The sequence below is a fragment of the Lepus europaeus genome, chromosome 21 (assembly GCF_033115175.1).
Source record: "Lepus europaeus isolate LE1 chromosome 21, mLepTim1.pri, whole genome shotgun sequence".
In the NCBI taxonomy this organism is placed as follows: domain Eukaryota; kingdom Metazoa; phylum Chordata; class Mammalia; order Lagomorpha; family Leporidae; genus Lepus; species Lepus europaeus.
Window position 1 is genome coordinate 13571373 of NC_084847.1, and position 27839 is coordinate 13599211.

The 27839-nt window shown below is 52.7% G+C and overlaps 1 protein-coding gene across 1 annotated transcript; it reads left to right on the top strand.

The window, feature by feature from the left end:
- Positions 1-2643: 2643 nt before the first annotated feature.
- On the top strand, positions 2644-7972 carry RPS15A (ribosomal protein S15a). Its single transcript, XM_062180352.1, has 5 exons — positions 2644-2744; positions 3646-3783; positions 4348-4427; positions 7129-7214; positions 7841-7972. The coding sequence occupies exons 2-5, from the start codon at positions 3651-3653 to the stop codon at positions 7932-7934; spliced, it is 393 nt and encodes a 130-aa protein (XP_062036336.1). The 5' UTR covers positions 2644-2744; positions 3646-3650; the 3' UTR covers positions 7935-7972.
- The last annotated feature ends 19867 nt before the right edge of the window (positions 7973-27839 follow it).

Genomic DNA, 27839 nt, shown 5'->3' on the forward strand with positions numbered 1-27839 from the left:
CAGATTGGGTATTTTAGCTTCTGGGTCTTGCTGTCTGGACTTTGTGGGGCCTCAGAAGAAACTTCAAAAGCCAATTAAACGCTGAGCCCCTCCAGCCTACAGAGCAAAGATCCTTCTTTGGAGCCTCCTAGGGGTTTGGTGATGTCCACGAGGGGGAAGTGTCAACTCGGTCACTGTGGAGCCCCTGTGGTTTCCTCGTGCTTTGCAATGCCAGTCTTTTCCCCAGGCAGGCGCCATCACTTCTCAGATCAGGCTGGCGTGGCTGGCTTCCTTCCCAGCCCCAGCCAGCTCAGCCGCTCCTCAGTGGGCTGGCTTCATCCCAGGCCCTGGGCCTGCCTCCCGCCCAGGTCCTGTGTTCCGGATGGGGGGGGTGGGACAGCTATTGCAGCGAGCTGTGCGGTAGGCGCGCTGCGGCCAGCACACCACGCTGATCTGATGGCAGGAGCCAGGTGCTTCTGGTCTCCCATGGGGTGCAGGGCCCAAGCACTTGGGCCATCCTCCACTGCACTCCCTGGCCACAGCAGAGAGCTGGCCTGGAAGAGGGGCAACCGGGACTAGAACCCGATGTGCCGGCGCCGCAAGGCGGAGGATTAGCCTAGTGAGCTGCGGTGCCGGCCAAGGTTACCATTTATTTTAACGACTTTGAGAGTGATTGATCCTGTTTGAAAACCTCTCAGCAGGTTTGTCTAAAACAAAAATCACCCGAGTGGTGCTGGCATTTGGCACAGTGGTTAAGATTCTGTCTGAAGCCACTGCATTGCACAGCTCCAGCCGTTGCAGCCATCTGGGGAGTGAACCAGTGGGAGACCTCGCTACCTCTGCCACTGCCTCCCTAACTCTGCCTTTCAAATAAATAAATCTTTAGAAATTAAAAATTTTTTTTCAATTAATTTATTTGAAAGTTTCAGAGAGGAGGAGAGACAGAGGCTGAGAGATATCTTCCTTCTGCTGGGTGACTCCCAAAATGGCCACTGTAGCTGGGGCTGGGCCAGGTTGAAGCCAGGAGCCAGGAGCTTCTTCCGAGTCTCCCACATGGCTGCAGGGAACCAAGGACTTGGGCCATCTACTGCTTCCCCAGGTGCATCAGGGAGTTGGATCAGAAGCAGAGCAGCTGGGACACAAAAGGGCACCTATAAGCTGCCACCATAGACGGCGGCTTAACCTGCTATGCCACAGCGCTGGTCCAAAAATAAATAAAAATTTAAAAACAACCCATTTTTTTTTTTTAAATCAACCTTGTGAGTCAAGTTCCCAGTGCCCTGCCTCATTTCCACTCCACCCTATTTCCCCTTTCCTACACAGTCATCCTGAAATCTCCATCCAGTGTTAAAAGAGCAGGACAATTGGAAGTCCAGACCTCTACCCTACCCATCCTGCCTAGAGCCAGATCTCCACAAAGGAACTAGTATCTTCAACAAGTTGGATAACTATTTCTGTTTTGACTTCTTAAGACACGGGTGCTTAGGAGAGGGCAGAAGCAGGGACATAGGGAAGTTACTGTGAATACAGGCGGGGCCAGAATTCACTTCTTCCAGGCCACAGCCCCATGCTGTTTCCATTCTGTATGCCAGCCATCGCAAACCCCTTGCCACCATTATCTCATCTGGCCTCTGCATTAACCTGGAAGAGGCAGTTCTGTTAGGCCCGGTTTAAGTCCAGGGAGTGTTCAGAGGACAAGAGTAACTCAGATTGGTTCTTGTCCAGGTACAGGAAAGTGGATAAAAGCACTCTTGTGGCTTCCTTCCGAACTGTGCATCCCAGAATATGGGGGGAAAAATAAGTCCGGAGCCCCAACAAGTAACTTCTAATATTTAGGGAGAGTCAAAACCACAGGGAGGGGCTGGCACTGTGGAGGAGCGGGTAAAGCCACTGTCTTCAGTGCCGGCAGCCCATAAGGGTCCCAGTTCGAGTCCCGGCTTCTCCACTTCTGATCCAGCTCCCTGCTAAGGGCCTGGGAAAAGCAGCTGAAGACGGCCCAAGGGCTTGGGCCCCTGCACCCTCTCCGGAGACCCAGGTACAGCTCCTGGCTTCAGCCTGGCCCAGCCCTGGTCGTTGCGGCCACCAGGGGAATGAACCAGCGGATGGAAGCTCTCTCTGCCTCTCCCTCTCTCTGTAACTCTTTGAAAGTAAATAAATGTTAGAATGTGCACACATCTCAAAAAACGGGGGCAGGCGATGGACCCAGCGGCTCTCCCATCACTTATCCCACACCCAGAGCTTGGTCTTGGCCGGGCTCAGCCTTGGCTATGGCAGGCACGTGGGGCGTGAAGCAGCAGGTGGACGATTCTTTTCCCGTGTGGCTGCCTTTCAAATGATGACAGCGCACATTAAAACAAAAAGGTAGTCGGAAAAGTTCCCATCCTCGTTCTTAGGGCCGACTTCCTGCGGGTCCTTCCAGTCTATAAATCACAAGCATAAAGATTTATTCTCCGTGGTGACCTGTCACCGCACTACAAACCCGCAAATATCCAGTAGTTATTGGCCCTTGGATTTTTGCACAAGAAGCGCTGAAACGCAGTCGAGCTTCCAATTAACCCTCCGAGCCCTCCCCTAGGCTTCACCCGGAAGAGGTCGATTTCATCGGCTCTCAACTGCCTACCCCTGAGGAGGCTCCGCCCCTTCATTCTCCTCCTCCAACTAGGCAGTGGTTGTTGGGCCTTTAAAAGTCTCGCGATAGCCCGCGCGTTTCCCATAACTCCTTGCTCTCGCTCCTCCCGTCCTCTTTCCGCCATCTTTCCGTGCCGGTGAGTAACTCTCTCCGCGGGCTCCAACACCATCCGCCAGCTATCAGCGCCATCCCGCAGTCTGAGGCTCCGTTTCGGTGTCCTGAGAGAACGCCGGACTCCCGGCGGCCCGGAGCTTCTGGTCTTACGGGGGCCTTGGCAGGCGCGGGGGACAGCCATGCCCAGGCACTCCACGCTCTGCGCCCGGGGATCCTGGCTCGTGGGGTGCAGGCCGCAGCGCTGGGGAGAGCCGGAGCTTTGGACTGGCCGGGGACCAGCGGTGGCCCTGGCTCGGCCGGCGGCCTTTGGACTTTGCCTTATCGGCTGAGGTAGCGCCGTGGCTCCGGCCTGCGGGCAGCATCGGAGACGGTGGCCGGGGTGGGGCGTGCAGCTGCCGCTCGGAGGCCCTTGGCGGGGAACGCGGGTCGAGAGTTGGCTGTGGGCGCTTGCGACGGGCAGGAGTCCGCTCTGATGGCTCGTGAACAAGTGTATGTCCCTTGTCCCGCGGTGATACGCTTGCTGCTGTACACGCCTTTGGACGGCGCGGGGCCGTGTTCATTGAATCGCGTTAAGCTGAAAGCGAGTTCCGGGTAGGAAGCCGAGGCTGGAAGTGCATTGGCTTAAGGGGCAGGGTCGGTGGCAGCAGACTTGACGTGAAGACATCTGCAGAACCGCCGGCGATGTCGGCTTCCGTCCAGGAAAGCCCGCGTGTCGTTGATATTTCTGTTTGAGTAACCGGGAATTCCCGCCAACGCTGAAGGTTTTTTCTTGGGACCCTAATGGATTTTGTGCTGGTTGTGGAAGGCGGTTCGTGGGTGATGGAGGGTCGAGGGTGCGGGTCGTGGTGGGGTTGGGATGGCTGGGGGTGTGTGTGTGTGCTGTTGGCAATGCCGGTGAAACCCTCTGTTTCCTCCCCGAACAGCCGCGATGGTGCGCATGAACGTCCTGGCCGATGCTCTCAAGAGCATCAACAATGCCGAGAAGAGAGGCAAGCGCCAGGTTCTTATCAGGCCGTGCTCCAAGGTCATCGTCAGGTTCCTGACTGTGATGATGAAGCATGGTGAGTGTTGGCTGGGCTGGCGTCGGGAGCCTGCCCCTGGGGAGGTCACCGGGCTCCCTGGGAGCTGAGGCAGTTGAACTGGGGGCGTCGGAGCCGCTGCTGTGCTTGGGAGCCTGGGAAAGGCCTTCGGGGCCTCTGCTCAGACCTCCGTGCTGTGGAGAGGAGCTGCTGGGTTTCCTTGGCGCTTGCTGGTCCGAATTCCTTCTAGATCGTAGGATGGGCTGGGGTGTTGGTACAGCATTCTGTAGATTACACCGTAGGATGGGTTGGGGTGTTGGTCCAGCATCCTGTAGATCACACCGTTGGATGGGCTGGGGTGTTGGTACAGCATCCTGTAGATCACACCGTAGGATGGGCTGGGGTGTTGGTACAGCATCCTGTAGATCACACCGTAGGATGGGCTGGGGTGTTGGTCCAGCATTCTGTAGATCACACCGTAGGATGGGCTGGGGTGTTGGTCCAGCATCCTGTAGATTGCTGGGCTGGTGCGGAGGACACTGGCAGAACGAGGGCCTGGCAAGCAGCAGTGGGATTGAGTCTCTGGCTAACAGTTGTGTTCCACAGGTTACATTGGCGAGTTTGAAATCATTGACGATCACAGAGCTGGGAAGATCGTGGTGAACCTCACCGGCAGGTTAAACAAGGTAAGGGTTGTTTGTTCTGCACATCGGAGCCCTTAGGGTTCTTTCGTGTGCTTTTAGGGGTTGGGAGTACTGTGTAGTATGTGACAAGCTTGCGTTTCTTGGTTACTTCAAACGGTGGGAGAACAGGTTACCGCCATCCATTGTGTTCAGCTTCCCTGTCTTCCCGGGCGTGCTTCCTCTCAGCGGGAGGCGTTGGGAGTTGTTTTGTGAGTGAGTGGGGTTCTCTAAATCTGAGTAATGAATTTTCTGTGCTGTCTTTCAGTCTGGTTTGTCGTCAGCGTAGGCTACTGGGAGAGTTTGGCCGCCTGGCTTTGGGTTACTAGCTGCGTGTGTGAGGGGCAGGAGTGTGGAAGCCAGGGACGCTGGCAGAGCTGTGACTGCGCTGTGTGCCCAGGCTTGCGGGTGTCAGAGTTGCTGGGAGTTTGAGATACTCTCGGCCACAAAGTTAGGAGAGCTTTGATTTCCTCTAGAAGAAATGAAGTTGGTAGCAGGGGCTGGAGTGATAGGTTCTACTTCCTGGCCCAACATTTTGTTTTACATAGTTGCTTTCTTAGTGAGCTTCATGTGTGGTTAGAGAGGGTTAAGTGAAAACTATTGTGATGAAGCCGGCTTGAAAGAAGGTAAGGATAGTTTGCTCCTGTCATTTTGCTGTAGTTGTAACCATTAGACCCCAACCTCAACGTGGGGCTTGGAAAAAACCATTATTTCTCAGTCTAACCCATAGTGCGGGTTTTTTTTTAAGATTTGTTTATTTGAAAGAGTTACTCAGAGGTCTTCCCTCCGCTGGTTCGCTCCCCAGTTGGCTGCAGCCTCCAGAGCTGCACCGATCTGAAGCCAGGAGCCAGGAGCTTCTTCAGGCCTCTCAAACGGGTGCAGGGGCCCAAGGACTTGGGCCATCTTCCACTGGCATCCCATATGGGATGCTGACACTTCAGGCCAGGGTGTTAACCGCTGGGCCACAGTGCCATCCCCCCTAGTGGGAGGGATGTGTGTCATTTTGGGATTTCTCCCGTTTTTGGAAATCTGCAAACTCGCGCTTGAGTTGTGTGAAGATTTTCTGGCTTGTTAGTGATGGAGAGCTGGTGCCAGTACTTTGAAGGGTATCCTGCCTGAGATGCTGTGGCTGGGCAAGAACACTTGACTTGGGATTAGTTTCTCTGAACCTCAGTTGAGTCCTCTCTAAGGGATAACCTGTGTCTGCCCCACACGAGCAGGTGGATCTGCTCCTTCCCCTGCTGTGGGAACGAAGTGATGCAGCTGGGGGGTGAGGGCAGTGTTTAGGGGCAAAGGTGCTTTTTGGTCCTGGCCTGATCACCTTGAGATTCCTCTCGGTGAGGCTGGTGCTGCGGAGAGTGGGCAGGGCTGCCATGGCTCACGTCCCACTGCTCCACTTCTGATCCAGTTCCCAAGTGCTTGGTCCCCTGCACTCGCGTGGGAGACCCGGAGGAAGCGCTTGGCTGTGGATTGTTCCAGCTCTGGCTGTAGCGGCTATTTGAGCAGTGGAACCAGAGGATGGAAATCTTGAAGAAAGTTTCTTCCAGGTTAGGAGAGGGTGTGCTGGAGTACCTGCCGAGTGCTGCCCGTAGAGGCATGCTGAAGGACTTCCTGCTTGGAGGGAGACCTGCTTTCCCCTCTGCCTATCCCTGTGTGCCTGCCTTCAGTGTGGGGTCGGAATGGAAACAGCAGAGCCTGAGCGGGCTTCCCACGTGGCTCTGACAGGCCCATTTTCACGTTCTCTGGACTCCACACACGGCCTGCGGGAGGAACAGAAGCACTTGAACTCTTGAGTAGGGTTAACCTCTGCCACGCACAGCTGTGGGCTGCTGACTTAGCCCTTTGGGGTTTTCACTGTGAGGCTGCCTGGCCTCTGTTCTCCCATGGATGTGGGGCGTAAAGTGAGAGCTTTCAGTGTAGTAGGGATTTATGAGATGGCGTTTGGACACGGACCTTGCAATAGTGTCTGCATACACATAATCTTATGATTTGGGTACAGTGCTCTTGGAGGGCTGACACTTGGGAGGGTGGTTGTTGCTAGGTCCGGATTTGTTTGGAAAAAGTAGCCTGGATCGTGGGGCACCATACCACAGAAAAGTATAAAATGGTACCTCATTGGTGTGGAGCAGTGATCCTTAAATTTTGAGTTCAGAGCCTTTGGAGCTTGTCCTAGTATCTTCTAGTATTTTGCTAAAGGATTTGAGACCTCTACAAGTTCATTTTGGCCTTACTCTGATCTTTGAGACAGGGGCTGCTGACCTGACACTGCCATGTATTGCCCTGCCTTCCACCTCTTCCTTGACTTTGTCTACATTTTTTTTTTTTAAGATTTATTTTATTTATCTGAAACATAGTTACAGAGGGAGAGAGGGGTCTTACTCCACTGGTTCACTCCAATTGGCTGCAATGGTTGGAGCTGCACCAGTCCAAAGCCAGGAGCTTCTTAGGTCTCCCACATGGGTGCAGGGGCTCAAAGATTTGGGCCATCCTCTACTGCTTTCCCAGGCTATAGCAGAGCTGGATCGGAAGTGGAGCAGCCAGGACTTGAACCGGTGCACATATGGGATGCCTGCACTGCAGGTGGCAGCTTTACCTGCTGTGCCACAGCCCCAGCCCCTTTAAATATAACAGTTATGCCACCTTGTGTTTCTTGGTTTTTCTGATTGATGAAGTGTGAATGAAATGTTCTTCTCCTGTCATTGTACAGTGTGGAGTGATCAGCCCCAGATTTGACGTGCAGTTGAAAGATCTAGAAAAATGGCAGAATAATCTGCTTCCATCCCGCCAGTTTGGGTGAGTTGGTTTTGTCTCTCTTTGGTTCATGGCATATTATGTGAGCACATATCGTATGTGCTCACATAATCCTAGACTGATGGCCAGAATCATTTCTGAGCTCCAGATTTCTAGGAAACTTGCTTTAAAAAGTCTTCATCATGTTCAGGTCTGTTTCCTTGCTTCAAAACCGTGGGACCCTGGGACCCTGGGCAGTCATAGCCATCTTCTGTGTTATCTTAATCCTTTTAGTACACCTGTGGGGTGGCCAGATGCTGCCCACAGCAGGTCTCTGATAGCTTCCCTGTCATGACAGAGTCGCAGAAACGCATGTTAGGCTCACGTTTACGTTAATGCTTTAAACTCCATATCACATTTTGATGTTAGAGTGCTTGGGTTTTCAGTTAAGCTTGTTTCCCAGTGTTAGCAGAGTGGAGGTCGGGGCTGTGTTTGTGTGGCTGGGTCCCTGGCTTTGGGCCCTCGGATCCTGGAGCTGTGCTTGTGAACTGCCAGCCCATGGAGGCACCAGTATTCCGGAGTGCCTTACAGGGTGGGTGCGTGTTAACCGCTGTTGTGAGGTGTGCTACACCCAAAATCACCTCTGTTTGGAACATTAAACTCACCAGCATTTTTTTTCCACCCCGTAGTTTCATTGTACTGACAACCTCAGCTGGCATCATGGACCATGAAGAAGCACGACGAAAACACACAGGAGGGAAGATCCTGGGGTTCTTTTTCTAGGGATGTAACACAGGCATACAAATAAAAGCTCAATGGACTCTGGTGCTTCCACTTGGTCGTTTTGAACCTTTAGAGCAGCGTAGCAGGAGTGTCTAGCGGTGTGCAGCCACCGTGACCGTTGGTGAATGCTCCTGGCCAACGTGAACAAGACAGGCCTGTGAGTGCCCCGCTGCCCGGCTGGTCGGGGGGAGATGAGTCTGCTGGGTCTGGGTGGTGCAGTGTCTCCTGGAGTCTTGGGAGTGCCTTTCCTACAGTAACAGTCCTGACTAGCTGGTTAAAGTTGCCTACTGTGTACTGCGCGCCGCAGAAAACAGCAGGCAGCCGAGCCCACCAAGACGCCACTCAGAGTGAACTTGTCCGATTATCGTTTTCCAAACATTTTTGGAGACTGCTTTTACTCTTGAGTGTATCACCAGGTGGGTGAATGTAGACTGTTAGCAGATTTTCTTGAACAAAGGGAGGGTTTCTTCACACTTGAACTGTTGGAGGATTACGGATATGAAGGTGGAGGCTGCTGGGCCCCTTGCCTGGGAAGAGTGGGAACGGCGGAGGGAAGCCAAGTAAATGAGGCTGGGCCTGGTTTTTAGGTCGGAACACCAGTGTGTCAGAAATGTTAATTTCAACGTGTGATTGACCAAGAGGGATTCATTTTTTGTAGTAGGCAAACCCTGTATGTTTTAACAGCACACTTTAATTGGGAACAGCATGGGCTAGATTTTGGTTGAGTAGATCTGGCTAAAGAGACATCAGCTGTATTTGCATCTGTGGGTGGCGCAGACAGGGCAGTTCACAGCCTCCTCTGGGCCAAAAAGCAGGGTGGGTCTGGACTCCAGGCTGGCAGGTGCTGAGAACTAGTTGGTCTTGATTAGGGTTGAATTTTCAGAAGGGTTGAGTTTGACTTTTCCATCTGTATTCTCTTGGCAACTGGATCTAGTTGACCACATTATTTAAATAATAGTGGGGCTCTTTTCACGTGGTGGATGCTTTGTGTCTTGTGATAGTGTTGGTGTTAACCCTGCTGGATAGGTGCAAAGCAAAAGAGGAGGAGTAAGATTTGGGGTAGAGAAGTAACTTTCCTAGGTTGAGAATGGATAAAGGTTTAAAAACTCAGGTATTTAGATGCAAAATTATTTCGGATGTATTTGTGCTATAGTACCTTTGTTTCTACAATTAACTACTCCCTAAAGACCTTTATGTGTGTTAAATGGTTTGGTGTGGTTAATGAAATGTATGTGTCAGCTCCAGCTTTGTGGCATCTGTAAACTGCCAACTGCAGTGCCCACTGCCATTTCTAATCCAGCTCCCTGCTGGATTAGAAATACTTAGTTCCCTGGCATCTGTGTGGAAAACCCATATGGAATTCTGGACTCCTGACTTCAGCCTGGCCCAGCCCTGGCTGTTGGTCTTTTGTGGGGAGTGAACCCGTGAAGGGAAACTCTAACTCTGTCTTTCAAATAAATCTTTTTTAAAAACTTTGTGAGAGCTAGTGGCTTGCGGAGCTGTCCTGAGTACCTTGGTGTGGACAGTTTGTGTCTCAGAGTCCACTTCCCCTGCTAGTGGGAGGCACTGAGATGTCAGCCCAGGCCTTGTGAATCTTCCCAGGGTGTGGCACTCGCGCTAGTAACAGTTGATACTTCATCGGAACCCCTGTTTTTGGAAGGCTGTGCTTTTTATGGATATCACAGTGCTCAGTCTAATTGCAGAGACCATTTAGAGAAAATGGAGGTGAAACCATAGAGGATTTAGTGAGGATGTGGAGAGAGAGTCTGGTTTCTCTAGAAGGCGCCTGCTGTGGGAGTGGCTGGCGGGGAGCACGGTGCAGCGTCTCCATCTGGGATGGCTTTCACTTAACTAAAAGGGCCACCTTGTGTGGAACAGCCAGGAGTTCGGAAGGCTGGACTTGGAGGCAGTAACAGCCCCGGTCGTTAGATGAGGATGAGTTAAGTGTTGACTCAGGGCTTCACATTCCGAAGGCCTTTTGAGGGTTCAGTAGACCAGAATTGAGGTGTGCTCTTCCCTCTTTTTTTTTTTTTTTTTTTTTTGACAGGCAGAGTGGATAGAGACAGAGAAAGGTCTTCCTTTTTGCCGTTGGTTCACCCTCCAATGGCCGCTGCAGCCGGCGCATCACGCTGATCAGGAGCCAGGTGCTTCTCCTGGTCTCCCATGCGGGTGCAGGGCCCAAGGACTTGGGCCATCCTCCACTGCCTTCCCGGGCCATAGCAGAGAGCTGGCCTGGAAGAGGGGCAACCGGGATAGAATCCGGCACCCCAACCGGGACTAGAACCCGGTGTGCCAGCGCCGCAAGGCGGAGGATTAGCCTGTTAAGCCACGGCGCCGGCCCCCTCAATTTTTGTTGAGCTCAGAGGTGAAGTGGGGATCCAAGATGGTGGGGCATATCTGCTTGTTTTGTCTAGTGGGGTCTGGCCCCCAGCCTGGTGCACAGAGGCACAAGATAAAATAATAAATCCATGTTGATGGAGTTACTCCGCAGCCTCTTCCTGACTTCCAGTGCTGCAGGAGGATGTGAGTGGCTCCATGGAGCATTGCTGTTTTGTGGGATCCAGTGCAGGTCTTGTTGGCAAGGGAGCAAGATGGTCTTGACCAGTTTCTTGTGCCTTGTGAACAGAGGTGTTTGTGACCTGGGGCTGGGTGGCTGTGGTTAGCCCCCAGGGTTTCACTATCTGGAGACAGTTGAGGCTCTTGTTGGCCGAATGAGACAAGTTGTGCTTTCCCTTGTGGGGTGATCCCAGCCCTTCACTGCTGGCTGCTGTTAGCAGGGATCTTGGGACGGGGGTGGGGAGAGGGTTGACCACCGATCATGAAGTGGACCAGGGCACTTTGAGGTCTTCAAGAACTAAAAGGGACCCAGTGCCTGAGTCCTGTGTCTCATCCACATAACAGGGCACAGGTGTTGTGCCCTTTCTGAACATAACAAGCAAAACTTGACATCCAGAGAGCCTTTGATCTGCAGCTGAAAGTTTGCCATGCAAGAGATCAAAGGCAACACCCAGGCCTGCTGCAGCAGTGCGTGCCAGATGTCCTCCTTCAGGCTGTTCTGCCTCATCCCTCAGGGAGGACTGCCAAGCAGGAGCATGTACTTCCTGTCTGGGGTAGGCCACGTGAGAGACCACTCTTTACCCCAGCGAAGCACCCTCCCTGGGAGATCAGCTGGGAGACCTAACCCCCAGAGTCCCACATGGATGTTCTGTCTAACCGCCACTTCCCAGCCACACGGGCCCCACCTCTGAGGGGGCACATGTGCCCCCACCTGGAATGCCTGTCTGGAAAGCCAGCTTACATGTCACTTCCACACCAGTGCTAACCTTTCTCCAAAAGGAGTGTGTGTGTCCCATCCCGCGTAGATGAACGTCTGTGAGCCCAGTGGTCCTCTGCTGTGCCCATTGGTCCCTGTGTGTGCACTGCCATGCCAGGACCAGTCTGGGCGGCCATGAGGCTGTCTCCATTTCTAAAGTAGCACCTTGATCATGGTGTCCTCTGGAGGAGAGAAACTTGTCCTGTGGTGGAAGAGGGGGGCCCTCATGGCCTAGCCCTTAGTACTACTGCCATGGGAAACTTCAGTGGGAGTTTGGAGGGGGAAGGCAGCCAAACCATAGCATCAGACATGGAGCTAAACTCTTAGATGTGTGGTCCCATTGAATCAGTGATTTTGCATCATGGGTACTGATGACCACTTCAATTTTTTGAGTGAGAAAATGTGGTACCATTTGTGCAAGGTTCCTGGAGGTGGCAAAGTCAGGATTTAAAGGCCTTGAAACCTTAGCCTGTTCCTTTCTCAGCCCCTCTCTTCCCATCCTTCATTCTTGTCCCTGTCAGCGTTTCGTAGGTGGGGCCAGGTGTTGTGCCAGGTACAGGCTCAGGGGTGCAGGGACCTTCAGGCTGGGCCCTGCTGCCACCTGGTGATCCCTAGCAGATTGAGCACCCACAGCAGGACCCCCATTAGTCCTTTGTGTCCCCAGCATCTAGCTCCTCAGAGGGAGGTCACTGGGCGTGGCTGTGGGTGAGCTGCTGTGAAGAGCATGGTCCTGGCCCGTGCCCCAGCTGCAGTGCGGAGTCCACAGGAATCGTGGGCCCCAGAGTCAGATTGGAGTTCCAAGTCTTGTTCCGGCCCTAGGCTCCTCCCCTTTTGTGTTCTCACTGATCTAATGGCAATGGAAACGCTGAGGGCTTCCCTCGCCAGGTGTGTGCTCTGGGGCCAGTTGCTCAGCCCTCTGCCTATCTCCTTCAATACAGCATCTGTGCTACTTCCCGAGTGCCCTGAAGGTTAGAAACAATGTTTGTGATGTGCCTGCCAGCTGGTGCTGAGCTCTACTGCTGGTTACTCAGTTCTCCATCTGCCAGGCACGTGGCAGGCCTGCCTCTCCCTGTGACTGACTGCCCAGTGAGCTGTGTGCCCGTAAGTGACTTCCAGGCTGGAGGATCTGGTGGCCGGGATGACCTCCCTGCTCCTCTCTGCCGAGCAGTGGCTGTTCACTGGCCCGACCTGAGAGAGAGGTGTCAGGGCAGAGGCGCAGGTGTGTAGCAGGATGCATGAAGCCAGTGAGATGTGGCCTTGATCCTGCCTACTCCGGCCCAAGCAGTGCTTAGAGCCAACAGTGACCTGCAGTGAGGGGCACGGCGTAGCCGGATTCGCCGCCTTGGGTGTAAGAGCTCTAGCAGCCTGTTCCTAACACGGTGTTCCTGGGACCTGCATGTTCCCCCTCCACCTGTATGGTTCTTCAATGCTTATCCTCAAATGTTCAGTCCCTGATGGGGACGAAGGGGCACCTGACTCTCTAACCAGGTTGAAGATCAAACAGGATGGTTTGAGCCAGGGAGATGTGAGTGCTGTCTCTTTAAAATGATGGAAGTAGTGAAATAACTCAAGGCACTGCCGAGAGTCATTTCTGTAGGGAGCCATCAACAGTGGGGACCTTCTGGGAGCGGCACAGAACAGAGAGGTCACAGCCTAGGCCCCTGGGGTTCCCAAGGTGCAGCCGCACCCCTTCCCTGCCTGTGTTTGAATTCTGTGTGCAAAGAACATGGTGCTTGCGGCTCGGTCTCCTCTCCAGTGACACAGCCAGGGTATCTGTGCGGTTTCCTGGTTGCTAAGAGTGGAAACCCGTCTGCCTGGCTGTTTCTTGATAGGTGTATAGCTCAGCATCCCCCGAAGGGAGGGGCAGTTGCTGGAGGCTTTGCCCCTGGGAATGGCGTCTCCACTCTGCCTGACCGTGCACTGAGAGGATGCCCGGCAGCCAGGTCCAGATGCCACATTGCCCTGACCTGCGCTGTGTCCCCGAGTGCTTTGCCCTGCTTGTCCCTGGAAGCTCCAGTCTCTCCATTACCTTCGCAGGAGTCCCTGTGCAGGGCTTCTGAGTCTTGCCGTGGGATGGCTTGGGCTGGGAAATCCTTGGGGTGCCTTGTCGGTTGTAGGGTGTTTGCTCCTCCCACGAGACCACCAGAAATGTCTCAGATGGTGCCAAATGCCCCCAGTGGGGGCAGACTGACTTCCTGTTGAGAACCGCATTTCTGTTGGGTCAAAGGTTCACATCCACATTGCAAGAGGCACCCAAGCAAGAGTTCAGAATTCGAAGCTACCACGCTAAGAACGTGCCCGTCCTAACTACGGCAACAAGAACCAAGCGAAGCAGGCCAAGCGACTGGAAGTTACCAAAACAGCAGAGAGCTGGATGCATGTACTGGGGGTGGGGTGGGGGGGAGGGGCTGTTGAAAGGCCAGCACATTTGGATGAGAAAGATGCTCATAATTTACCAGTGGTGACATATTTATGCCATAAGATTTATTTCGCTTTCATTTCTGTAAAAAACCCTAAATCTGCTGTTACAGTAACGGTTTTTTTCACAATTCAAATTCTGGTGGTAATGATCCAAAGGGTTAAAAAAAAATGTTAATTTCAGAATATTAAAATTTGAATATATTTTTACAAAAATAAGTAAGTGCACAAATAAAACTTTTTAAAAAGATTTTATTTATTTATTTGAGAGGTGGAGTTAGACAGTGAGAGAGAGAGTTCTTCCATCTGTTGGTTCACTCCGCAAATGGCCGCAATGGCCGGAGCTGCACCAATCCTAAGGCAAGAGCCAGGTGCTTCTTCCCAGTCTCCCATGTGGGTGCAAGGGCCCAAGGACTTGGGCCATCTTCTACTGCTTTCCCAGGCCACAGCAGAGAGCTGGATGGGAAGAGGAGCAGGCAGAACTAGAACCAGGGACCACATAGGATGCCGGTGCTGCAGGCAGAGGATTAACCTAATGTGCCGCCGTGCTGGCTCTAAAAAAAATAACTTTCGGCCCTGCACCCGCATGGGAGACCAGGAGGAAGCACCTGGCTCCTGGCTTTGGATTGGCACCCTTGCAGGAGACCTGGAGTGAGTCCCCAGCTCCCTACATTGGCTCAACACAGTTCTGGCTGTTGTGGGCATTTGTGAAGTGAACAAGTGAATGGAAGCCCTTGCTATCTCTCTGTCTCTTGAATAAAAAAAAAAAGATGGAAATTTTTTAACATACTGTTTTGAAAACTTAAACCACATTTCAAATTTTTTTTTTTTTTTTTTTTTTTTGACAGGCAGAGTGGACAGTGAGAGAGAGAGACAGAGAGAAAGGTCTTCCTTTTGCCGTTGGTTCACCCTCCAATGGCCGCCGCGGTAGGCGCGCTGCGGCCGGCGCACCGTGCCGATCCGATGGCAGGAGCCAGGTACTTATCCTGGTCTCCCATGGGGTGCAGGACCCAAGGACTTGGGCCATCCTCCACTGCACTCCCTGGCCACAGCAGAGAGCTGGCCTGGAAGAGGGGCAACCGGGACAGGATCGGTGCCCCGACCGGGACTAGAACCCGGTGTGCCGGCGCCGCAAGGCGGAGGATTAGCCTAGTGAGCCGCGTCAACTTCTTCCAGTTCCAGTGTTCAATGCCTGTCTAATTGCCAATCGAAACAACTGACCTTGTGTGACACATCTTGTATGGATCTCGGAACAGGAGCGCTTCCAGAGCCACAGGCTGGAACCTGGAGGGAAGTGGTACTCGCTGTGTGCGCCTGTCGTAGTGCACAGCGCTGTAGAAAACGTGTTTCTCTGCGTTAGCTTGTCCTTTCCTTTCAGCTTTCTGTGCCCAGCATTGGCAGTGGCCACAACCCAAAGGCATGCCTGACTTTCCGTCGTGGTTGTCTTTTGCCTTGAGATTTTCAGGCAAGGGATGAATTGAATGTTCTCAGACCTAAACAGTGTTACGAATGGGATGCTTAGAGCTGCCTTCCTTCATGCTGAGTCAGGATCCTGAGTGACAGGCGCATCTTTGTGTCCCTTCTGTTTCAAGCGCTTGGGTCTCGCTAGGGTCTCAGAGATGCTGGCTGCAAGGAGCCTGGGGAGACAGGTCCTGCCCCCACCTTGGAGGCCTGCAGGAATGTCCCCCAACACAAGAAGAGCCCTAAAAGGTGCCAGGCAACCACAGTGGGGCAGTAGGGAAACCCAGGGCTCCATCCCAAGCCCCAAACAATAAGTGAGCTGACAAAATACTGTCAGCTTTTTTTTTGGTAAAGATTTATTTATTTGAAAGATTTATACAGAGAGAGAAGGAGAGGAGAGGCAGAGAGAGAGAGAGAGTCTTTGGCTGGAATAGCCAGAGCTGCGCCGATTCAAAGCCAGGAGCCAGGAGCTTCTTCTGGGTCTTCCCACATGAATACAGGGGCCCAAGGAGTTGGGCCATCTTCTACTGCCTTCCCAGGCCACAGCAGAGAGCTGGATCGGAAGTGGAGCAGTCTGGACTTGAACTGGTGCCGTATGAGATGGTGGCACTGCAGACTGCAGCTTTACCATTTACGCCACAGAGGTTCCCCCCCAACCCCCCCGTCAGCTTTGGAAGTGCTCTAGGATTAAATTCTCCCCTGGGGAAGAATCGCACTTCAGCTTTGGGGTGGGAGAGTGCTGTGCCCACCTCCTGTCCCCCACACCCCAGGTCATGGTAGCCTGCACCTTCAGGGCTGGGTGCCAGTGCCGGGGGAGAAATGTAGAATTTATGTCCAGAGCATCATGAGTGTGGGTCTTGAGCAGTCCAGTGGCTCCCTCCAGGACTAGCAGAAAGGCTTCCTAGTTGTTTATTTTTTGTTTGTTTTTAAGAATTATTTGAAAGGCAGAGAGACAGAGACAGAAAAATCTTACATCTACTGGTTCATTCCCCAGATGTCTGCAAGAGCCATGGCTGGGCCGGGACAAAACCAAGAGCCAGGAACTCCATCTAGGTCTCCCATGTGAGTGGCAGGGGCCCAAACACGTAGGTCATCTGCTGCTGCTTTGCTAGGTGCATTAGCGGGGAGCTGGATCAGAGGGGAGCAGCCAGGACTCGAACTGGCTCCTGACAGGGGGATGCTGGTGGCTTAACTTGCGCCACATCAGCCCCAAGCTTCCTAGTTTTTACACCCAGGACATTTCTGGGGTTGACATGTCTTCCCTGGTGGCTTTTGACAAAAGCATTTGAAAATGGGTGCTGCCCTCCACAGGCTGGAGCCAAGGACAGTACTTGGGACAAGCAAGAGGCAGACCAAGAAGTGGGAGAAGGGAACATAGGGGAAAAGAGACGTGTGTATAATGATGTCCGTTTAGAAGTGTCCACACCCACCAGAGGGTGCAGAAGGCCCCGTGCAGACCCCGGGTGAGCTGCATGCTCAGAAAAGACCGGAGAAGAAGGCCCAAAGCTTCCGTCTCGGGCTGGCTCGTGGGCTCTGTGCAAGTGGGATGTGAGGGCTACAGCAGAGTCCAAAGGGCTGGCTTAACATCGGAGTGCTGCCAGACAGATCCAGTTCACAAAGACCAGGATAGTACAGGGTGCTTTTAAAAGCCCATAGAAAATGCACAGTAGGAAACAGCTCCATGTGGGGCCGGTGCTGCGTGGAACGCCTGCAGCCCGTGTCGGAAAGCTGAGGATCCAGTCCTGCTTCTGCCTCCACTTCCTACCCAGCTTCCTACTTGGGCACTCGGGAGGCATCCAGTGATGGCTCCACATGGCAGACCAGATGGAATTCCTGGCTCCTGGCTTAAGCCTGGGCCAGTCTTGGCTATTGCGGGCATTTGGGGAATGGGCAGGTGGATGGAGGATATTCTCTCTGTGTCTCTGTGTCTCTTTCTATCTCTCAGTGTCTCCATTGCTCTGCCTTTCAAGTAAACAAAAGTGAATAAATACACATTAAAAAGGACAACAAAAGGGGCCGGCTTTGTGGTGCAGTGGGTTAGGTGGCCCTTTGGGATGCCAGCATCTCATATGGGTGCTGGTTCGAGTCCCAGCTACTTCATTAAGAAGCAGCAGACGATGGCTCAAATACTTGGCTTCCTGCTCCCTCCACCCCACACTGGCTGGTGATGGCATTTGGAGAGTGAACCAGAGATAGGGAGCTCACTTTCTCTGTCTCTATTTGTCTCTCTCTCTCTCTCTCTGCCTCTCAAATAAATGAATACAATTAAAAAAAAAAAAAATACCTCGTATTCAACAGGAAATCTCCAGGGGGTGGTGTTGTGCTGTAGTGCAAAGCTGCCACTTAAGAGGCCAGCATCCCACATTGGAGTGCTGTTTTGAGTCCCAGCTGCTTGGCTTCCGATCCAGTTTCCTGATAGTGCTCCCAGGAAGGCAGCAGGTGGTGGCCCAAGTACTTGGGCCCCTGCCACCCATGTGGGAGACCCAGATGGAGTTCCCGGTTCCTGGCTTCAGCCTGGTCCAACCTTAGCTGTTAGGCTATTTGGGGAGTGACCTAGTGGATAGATTGCTCTCTGTGTCTGCTGCTCTGTCTATCGTTCTATCTTTTAAATCAGTCAGTCAGCCAGCCAATCAATCAGTTTTTTGAAGAATCTTCAGAATGGCCCGGCACTATGGCATAGCAGGTAAAGTTTGAGTCCCGGCTGCTCCACTTCCAGTCCAGCTCTTTGCTATGGCCTGGGGAAGCAGTGGAAGGTGGCCCAAATGCTTGGGCCCCTGCATCCGTGTAGGAGACCCAGAAGAAGCTCCAGGCTCCCGGCTTCAGATTGGCCCAGCTTGGGCTGTTGCGGCCATTTTGGGAGTGAACCAGTGGATGGGAGACCTCTCCCTCTGCCTCTGCCTCTCTGTAACTCCCTTTCAAATAAATAAATAAATCTTTTTTTTTTTAATGTAAATGTAAAGAAAATAAAGTGTGGCTGATTCATGGGAAAGAAAGAAGTGAGCAGGGACTGACTGTGAGGCAGCCCGGCTGTTAGTCTCACTGGACAGTGACATTGAACAACCATGTGACATGTGCTCAAAGAGCCAAAGGAAACCCTGGGCAAAGACCAGAAGAAGGAGCACTTTGCAGAAGATGCACACCCCTGGGAGCCAGCAGGACTGGCTAGTGGAATGTTGAGTTACTGCTTTTGATGTTAGTTCAAGTGATAAGGATAGCAAGATCTCAGATACCAAGAAGTCTTTGTTTAGGTATTGTAAGGGTTCCTTGGCGGGGTGGAGGTGGGGCGGCTGGAATGCATTCCTAATAGCAGGTGTAGGATTCCTGACTGGCATACAATCTCTAACACATAGTAGGTCTTCAGGAAGTAATTTTTTAAAAACTTTTATTTAATGAATATAAATTTCCAAAGTACAGCTTATGGATTACAATGACTTCCCCCTCCCATAACTTCCCTCCCACCCACAACCCTCCCCTTTCTCGCTCCTTCTCCCCTTTCATTCACATCGAGATTCATTTTCATTTTTCTTATATACAGAAGATCAGTTTAGTATATATTAAGTAAAGATTTCAACAATTTGCACCCACATAGAAACACAAAGTGAAAAATACTGTTTGGGTACTAGTTATAGCATTAAATCACAATGTATAGCACATTAAGGACCGAGATCCTACATGAGGAGTAAGGGTACAGTGACTCCTGTTGTTGACTTAACAATTTGACACTCTTGTTTATGGCCTCGGTAATCTCCCTGGGCTCTAGTCATGAGTTGCCAGGGCTATGGAAGCCTTTAGAGTTCACCGACTCTTATCATATTTAGACAAGGTCGTAGTCAAAGTGGAAGTTCTCTCCTCCCTTCAGAGAAAGGTACCTCCTTCTTTGATGACCCATTCTAGGAAGTAATTTAAAAAAAAATTTTTTTTTATATTTGAAAGGAAGAGTTAAAGAGAGGCAGAGAGAGAGAATGTCTTCCATCTGCTGGTTCACTCCCCAGATGGCAGCAATGACCGAAGCTATGCTAATCTGAAGCCAGGAGCTTCTTCTGGGTCTCCCATATGGGTGCAGGGGCCCAAGGACTTGGGCCATCTTCCACTGCTTTCCCAGGCCATGGCAGAGAGCTGCATTGGAAGTGGAGCAGCTGGGACTCGAACCGGTGTCTATATGGGATGCTGGCACTGCAGGTGGTGGCTTTATCCCCTACACCACAGCACCGGCCCCCGGATGTAATTCTTGAATAAATGAATTCATTCATAGTGCTCTGGTATTGGGTAGGACCTGTCTAGTAGTCAGCATTTCTGTTTTCTCCCTTTGGGGAGAGGATAAGGTGATCTTGAGTTGGCAGATAGTTTTCTTCACCAAAAATAATTTTTTTGCACCAAAATAAACTTATCTTTTAATTTTCTCCACGTTTTGAAGTGCTGTCATGTAATTAGCCACTTTCATTTTGCTTGCACTTAAATTTTTTTCTTTACCATTTTTATGTATCTGCTTGAGCGAGATAGACAGATACAGGTAGATCGACAATAGAGAGAAAGAGAGAGACCTTCACCTACTGACTGACTTCCCAAGTGCCTGTAACGGTCAGGGCTGGGTCGGGCCACAGTGGAAGACGCAAGGCCCCGATCACTGGTAGAACCCGGATTTTACTCTGCCAGGGAAAATCTCACTTGTAAAAAGAAGAGGATATGAGCCAAAGTCATGAGCTGGGAACCCAATCCGGGTCTCCCAGGTGGGCCTCGCCACTGCCTCCCGGGTCTGCAGGAACGGGATGCTGGGGTCAGGAGCCAGCGCTATCGAACCCTGGTACTCCAATGTGCAATGCTAAATATCCACTCCCAAGAAGCCACTTTTACAGGGAAGTAGGGGTTATCATTTTTTTTTTTTTTATTTATTTGACAGAGTTAGACAGTGAGGGAGAGAGAGAGACAGAAAGGTCTTCCTTCCATTGGTTCACCCCCCAAATGGCCGCCACGGCCGGAGCTACACCGATCCGAGGTGAGGAGTCAGGTACTCTTTCTTGGTCTCCCATGTGGGTGTAGGACCCAAGCACCTGGGCCATCCTCTGCTGCCTTCCCAGGCCACAGCAGAGAGCTGGCCTGGAAGAGGAGCAGCCGGGACCAGAACCTGGTGCCCATATGGGATGCCGGCACCATAGGTGGAGGATTAACCAAGTGAGCCACGGCGCTGGCCCCTGGGGTTCATCATGTTTTACAATTACCTGTTGAACTGCTTGCTGTTTACTTAGAACACTTTTGTGCTGTGGGAAAAGTGGGATTTCCTCCAGGCTTCCCTTACCCAGCCCTGTTCAGCTGGGCGAGCTGAGCCCCCTTTCTGCTCCTCTGTTGCTCTCCCCCACCCTCTCCCGACTGGGGCACTGACTGCTCACTCATGTCATTGCCTGGGGATGAGCCAGTCTCTCCTGCTGGCCACAACAGGCTCCCAGGGGCCCACGAGAGATCACGTGGATGTGGTCCGTCCTCTGTGGATGATTCACAGGGCCCCCAGAATACAGGGAGAGAGAGGCAGGGACTGGGAAAACATGGGCAAGAATGCAATGACTCAAATGTTCTGCTTATTTGGCTCCTGGCTGAGTGGGAATTTGCATCACTCGATCTCTAGCCTTTTCCTCCAGAATCAAAGTAAGTTTGCTTTTTCAATTATTAAGCAAATTTCACAGCCAAATAATCCTCTTATTTTTACAAGTGAGATTTTCCTTGTCAGAGTGAAATCTGGATTCTACCAATAATCGGGGCCTCTCACGTCTTCCACTGGCATTGTCCTTTGTTGAGTGGGAGGAGATCAACTGCTTCCTCCATGGCTTAGGAGCTTCTAAACAGCAGCTCCAGAGACTGCCTCTCCAAGCCAGAGGTCCACCGTCGGGGTGGGTAAGAGTTTGCTCCCCGTTCCTGTTAGTCCCTCAGCTCCATCGTCCCAAGACTCGGGTCTCGGGTCACCGGCGACAAAATGTGAAGGGAACGGAACAGGATGTAGGATCCAGTGTGCTCTGCCTGGATTGATCAGGAAAAGTATCAACCCTCAAACGGCTGCCTTTGAGGTGGAGGTCAAACCAGGCTTGTTGAGGGAACACGTCCGAGAGGCCAGGCGTTAGGTTCAATTAATTTTCTTTTTAATTAGTCCCATTTATTCCATCGGACTGTAGGCTGCTTGATAGCAGGTCAGCCAGTTATCCATTTTCCCTTCTTCCCTAGGGCTTGGTATCATCATTCATCCATCCATCCACCATCCATCCATCCATGTATCCATCCATCCATCCATCAAGTCATCAGTCCGCCCATGCATTGACCCATCTAACCATCCAGTCATCTGTCCATCATCCATCCACCCATCCATCCATGTATCCATCCACCATCCACCATCCATGTATCCATCCACCATCCATCCATCAAGTCATCAGTCCGCCCATGCATTGACCCATCTAACTAACCATCCAGTCATCTGTCCATCATCCATCCACCCATCCATCCATGTATCCATCCATCCAGTCATCTGTCCATCAACAACCCAGTTATCCCTCTGTCCATCCAAATTGTATTAAATACCTACCATGTGCCTATTTGGCTCTATGTGTTGAATCCTCTCTAATCACTACAGATCCCATTCAGTGCTCAGCTCATATCCTTGGAGAGGCCTAAAAAGAGGACATGCAACAGAACTGGGCTGAGCTTTTCTGGGCACCAAACCAAAGGAGTAAGGTAGTGATAGATGATAGATGGAGTGATAGATGGAGATTTGGAACTCATCTTCTCTCGCAACTGTCTTCTCGTCTCCCGGGGGTAGCATGCTTCCTCTTCCAGCAAAAGCCAGCATTCCCTTTTACCTGGGAGCATTTTATAATCCCTTCTTTCAGTGGAGCAAGGGGGAAGGTCAGAGCCCAAGGTAGCCGGTGCTATGCAGAGATTACGCCTTCACGGTTGGTGGGCATATCCAAGGGAATGGCCATTCTTGGCTCTGAGAAACATCCCTAGTTCCAGTTTCTCCAGGTCCTCATCAAGACCCGTTACCATTTCTGTGGGTGACAGACATGAGGAGCCACCCTGTTGTTTTCTGTAATGGCCACACTAATTTACATTCCCACCAAGAGTGCACAAGCGTTCCCTTTTCCCTACGTCCTCACTAATACTGTCATCTTTTTTATAATAGCCATTCTAATGGGTGGGGTAATATCACATTGTGGTTTTATATATTTATTTATTTGAAGGTAGAGCAACAGAGGTAGACACACACACACACACACACAGAGCTTTCACGTATTGGTTTACTCCCCAAATGGCTGCAACAGCCAGGTCTGGGCCAAGCTGAAGCCAGGAGCCAGGAACTCCACCCAGGTCTCTCATGTGGGAGTGAGGGACTCAGTCACTAGAGCCTCTCCCAGTGCCTTCCCAGGCGCATTAGCAGGCAGCTGGCTTGGAAGTGGAGCAGCCGGCACTTAAACTGGTGCACTTATATGAGCCAGTGTTCCAAGTGGTGGCTTTTTCCATGGGTTGCGCCACAGTGCCAGCTCCAAAGTGAGTCTCTTGTAGACAGCACATCATTAGTTGTATCTTGGCTTTTTGATCCACTCAGCCATTCTATGCCTTTTTATATTTATTTATTTATTTATTTTTAATTTTTTGACAGGCAGAGTGGACAGTGAGAGAGAGACAGAGAGAAAGGTCTTCCTTTTGCCGTTGGTTCACCCTCCAATGGCCGCAGCAGTAGCGCGCTGCGGCCGGCGCACCGCGCTGATCCTAATCCAGGAGCCAGGTGCTTCTCCTGGTCTCCCATGGGGTGCAGGACCCAAGGACTTGGGCCATCCTCCACTGCACTCCCTGGCCACAGCAGAGAGCTGGCCTGGATGAGGGGCAACCGGGACAGGATCGGTGCCCCGACCGGGACTAAAACCCGGTGTGCCGGCGCCGCAAGGCGGAGGATTAGCCTAGTGAGCCGCGGCGCCGGCCAACCTTTTAATTTTTTTTAAAAAAAGATTCACTGAGGCCGGCACTGTGGCATAGCTTTTTAATTTTTAAAAAGACTTGGGCCATCTTCTGCTGCTCTCCCAGGCCATAGCAGAGAGGTGGATCAGAAGTGGAGAAGCTGGGACTCGAACCGGCGCCCATATGGGTTACTGGCACTGCAAGGGGCGGCTTTACCTACTATGCCACAGCATCGGCCTCATCCCAGATGGCCACAATGACCAGGGCTGCGCTGACCCGAAGCCAGGAGCCAGGAGCATCTTTCAGGTTTCCCATGTGGATGTGCAGGGGCCCAAGGACTTGGGCCAACTTCTACTGCTTTCTCAGGCCATAGCAGAGAGCTGGATCGGAAGTGGAGCAGCCAGGACTCGAACCAGTGTCCATATGGGATGCTGGCACTGCAGGCTGTGGCTTCATCCAGTGTGCTACAGCGCCAGCAATGCCTTTTGATTTTTAAAGTAATTATTGACAGGTAACAGCTTACCATTCAGATCGTGGTCTTGTACTCAATAGCCATGTAGCTTTGAGCCTGTTATGTATCTGTTCTCAATGAGTTTTCATCCTGTGAATTGGGTACCATTGCAGAGGCCACTCCCAGGCGGGAGGTCAGGACTAGTTGGGATGCTCTGCGTGAGGCTGGGATGGTGCGGAGTTCATTCAGAATTTATTGTTGTTGTTTCCTGCTCCCATGGGACAGGCACCTGGATGCTCCGGTGGGAAGGACGGGGAGCCAGAGAACCTGGACTCAATTCCAGTCCCGCACACCTGCCGCGTGCCCAGCCCTTCTCAGGGGTTCTGGATATGCAGTTATCCTGCTTCGCACCTTGTGGCCAGCATACCTCTAGGCAGGTGTGGATGCCCAGTCCAAGGGCAAGCGACGTAGAAGCTGGCCAGGGCATGGGGCGGCAGCTTATGGTGAGAAATCCAGCCAACAGGGGTCAGGGTCCTGGGGACCAATGGGACCCTGCAGATGCTTTCTCTTGGCGAATCTGAATTTGAGATGCAGAGAAAGCATTAGAGGTGAGTATCAGGGGCCATGCAGAGACACAGAGAAGGTAAAGTTGTAGGAAGAAGCCGTGAGTCAACAGAAGCTATGGTGAGCAGGAGCCGTGAATTGACAGCAACCATGAGTCAGCAGGAGCCCCAAGTCAGCAGAAAATCCGAGCGGAGAAGAGAGTGGGGCGGGCACAGAAGCTGGTTGCCAGCACAGTGGGGCCCAGGGTGTGGGGCCAGGAAGGCACCCTGGGGAGGGGGCGCTGCCAGGGTCCCGTTGAGCGTCCCACCTGGCTGTTGTCAGGTGGCCAGAGCTTCTGCTGGAACCTGGCGCTCCTCCGCCTCCTGAGAAGCCTGGCTGGGGCTGGAGACCTGGGGCTTCCCACTCACGGGTGCCCGAGACCTGAGAGTGCTTCTCTCCCTCTCCACATACCAGAGCCTGACGGTGCACGACCACCTCACAACTCCTCGGGGGCTCAGTGTCCTTGTCTGGGACACGGGGACGCCCCCAGCACCCTTCCCTGAGGCAGGAAGGCCCCCCGCCCGCCCCGACCCCTAAGGCAGCCTCACCCCACAGTGGCTGCCTTATGGGATTTGTGGTTTCCCCTGAGCTTCCTGTCTGCTGTGTGTGGCAAGGCTGGTTTGTGCAGCTCCTCTTCTGTTCTAGGAGTTTCATAGTAGCCTTCTCTTACCTTGGTAATAACAATAAATAAATAAATAACCCTCCCGAGACCCCTACTCGAAGGGGCTGCTGTGATGTGAAATAAACTAGCCCGTGAGGGGATTTCCAACTTTTTTTTTTTTTTTAAGATTTATTTAGCTGGCACCGCGGCTCACTAGGCTAATCCTCCACCTGCAGCACCGGCATTCCGAGTTCTAGTCCCAGCTGGGGCACCGGATTCTGTCCCGGTTGCTCCTCTTCCTGTCCAGCTCTCGGCTGTGGCCCGGGAAGGCAGTGGAGGATGGCCCAAGTGCTTGGGCCCTGCACCCGCATGGGAGACCAGGAGAAGCACCTGGCTCCTGGCTTTGGATCGGTGCAGCGTGCCAACTGTAGCGGCCATTTAGGGGGTGAACCAACGGAAGGAAGACCTTTCTCTCTGTCTTTCTCTCTCTGTCTCATTGTCTAACTCTGCCTGTCAAAAAAAAAAAAATTATTTGAAAGGCAAAGTTACAGAGAGGGAGAGGAAGAGACAGAGAGAGCAAGAGATCTTCCATCTGTTGGTTCACTCTCCAAATGGCCACAACAGCCAGAGCTGAGCTGATCTGAAGCCAGGAACCACAAGCTTCCTCCGGGTCTCCCACGCGAGTGCAGGGATCCAAGCACCTGGGCCATTTTCCACTGCTTTCCCAGGCCAGAGCAGAGAGATGGATCAAAAGTGGAGCAGCTGGGGCTCAAACCAGCGCCCATATGGGATGCTAGCACTGCAGGTGGCGGCTGTACCCACTAAGCTACAGCGCTGACCCCCAGTTTCCAAAGGTTTGTGGGAAAAATGGAACAAAAAGATAATTTGGGTGCGGAAAACTTTGAAATCCACGCATGCAAGGGGTCTCCCAAAAAAGCATGGAAAATGTGTGTTATGAAAAAAGCGTGCATGGATTTCAAAACGTTTTGGCACCAAAATCATCATCTTTGAATTCTGTTTCCCCACAAGTGTTCTGAAGCCCCATCTTAAATGTAGAAATGTTGGCGGGTGTTTTAACCGAATCTTCTGCCTTGTGTCACAGTCTAACGTCGGCAGAGAAGGGAAGTGGTTGGTTCCAGGCTCCATAGAGGGCCAGGGTGCAGGGGAGTGGGGGCTGGGACTTCCGGGGGGGGGGGGAGTGCACCTGCACCTGCCTGCAGCTCTGGGCCCTGAACGAGCCCAATGTTTTCATCCTTTGCAGGAAGATTCCAGGCCGACGCTGTGCCCAGTTCACGGTGGGCGCTGTGCCCAGTTCACGGTGGGCGTGGCAAGTTCTGGCCAAGATTCTGGCATGGCAACTTCTCTTTCTGAATAAGGCTCTCTGGGCTTCAGAGTGAGATGGGGCCTCTCTGCAGTACCACAGCACTCCCTGTAGGTGTCAGCAGAGGACCGCAAACGTCCTGCAATGTTGGTTCCCTGCGCTCCAGAGAGCATGGGAGGCGCTGGGGTAGGGTGCTTACCAGCCTGTGGGAGAGGAGAGTGGGGGCGTCGCCAGCCTTGAGACCGAGAAGCTGCTGAGAGGGCTGCAGGAAAGGAGTAGCTCGTGCGTCCCGCCTGTCCACTGTCTGTCTGTCCATCCGTGAGCGTCTGTCCACTAAGTACTGTTGAGCTCTGTGCCGATACACCGGTACAAACACACATACATGTGCACACTGACATGTTTCATACATGTCATGTGTGCATACACACATGCACACAGAGAGGACGCTGCCTTTTATTCCGTGTCGAGTTTGCTTTTATGTCTCAAGCCGCTTGTAAAGTCTCTGGGCTTGGGCAGGCACTTGGCACCGCGGTGAAGGTGCCACCTTGGGTGCCCGCATCACAGCCTGGGTGCTTGGGCTCACAGCCTGGCCACGCACTGGAGCTCTCGGGCTCACAGCCTGGCTCGGCTCCCGATTCCTGCTTCCTGCTAGTGCACACCCTGGGCGGCTCGCTCTGACCAACAGGCGTTCCCATCTCCCAGCGCAGGTTGTTGGGCGCTGGCCAGCCGCGTGGGAGACCCGGCCTCCTGCTCCGGCTTGGTATTTGGAGAGTGAGGCAGTATATGGAGACTATTTTAAAAAGATGGTGGACTTGTCTGTGCAGGCCATTGTGTGCAACCATTTCTAACACGATTCCTTGATCCGCCGCGTCTTTCTGTGAGCCAGATGCCACCTGGCCTTCCCTGTGCCTTCCCCTCCCCCGCCTCCGCCTTGACCCCCAGCGGGTACCGAGCCCCCCCACCCCCAGGATTTCTGCCAACTCGAGATTTTCTGCCTCCCTGTGGGATGCTTGTGACCTGCTGCTTTTCACATGGTTCTTTTTTTAATTTAAATTAAAAAAAAATTTTTGTACGGCAATAACCACCATGAACAACGCGTCTACAGTCTTCACACAAGGCCTCTGTGAGCTCAGCAGGTTCTGGGCAGGGGCAGGTCTGGGCAGGCGTCCCTGGCCGGGGGATCGGGGATCGCATTTCAGGCACAGGATTCCTCATCTCTCAGGTGCTCCCTGTGAACACACCCACCGCTCCCCAACTCCCTGGCTCCTAGCCAGCCCCTGTGGAAGCTCCCGCAGGGCCGTGGGACACAGGGGCTCAGATGTCAATGTGTGGCCTGAAAACGTGGGAAACCCGGGGACAACCAACAGCTGTCTGGGGACAGTTCCCCGAGAGTCGGTTTTGGCCATGCTAAGTGTGTGATGCTGACTCGGATGCTTACAGAGCAGGGTCTGGGGTTCAGGAGTGGTGGAGGCACGGGCTGGTCTCCTGACGGAGGAGCAGGCTTCAGGCTTCAGAGTCTGGGGGACTCTGCTTCCCCGGGCTGGGTCAGGTGCCGCTGTGGGTGCACAACGAGCAGCTCCAGCGAACGTGCTTCCTCCTCACAGCTGTAGGCCCGCAGCAAGGACAAGCCCTGTCTTCTCCCCTCAGCTGCTAGCCCAGGGCAGGGCTGAGGCCGGTGGTGCCTGGCTGTAGGCAGAAGCACCGGGAAGCTTTTCCAACCAGCCCAGGGCCCTGCCCACCAAAGCAGCACTTAAGTCCGGAGTAGGCAGCAGTCATTTTATTTTATTTAATTTAAGATTTATTTA

Coding starts and splice junctions, on each gene's coding strand:
- RPS15A (XM_062180352.1), top strand. CDS start 3,651: ATGGTGCGCATGAACGTCCTGGCCGATGCTCTCAAGAGCATCAACAAT. Junction 4,428..7,128: donor TCACCGGCAGGTTAAACAAG/GTAAGGGTTGTT, acceptor GTCATTGTACAG/TGTGGAGTGATCAGCCCCAG. Junction 7,215..7,840: donor CTTCCATCCCGCCAGTTTGG/GTGAGTTGGTTT, acceptor TCCACCCCGTAG/TTTCATTGTACTGACAACCT.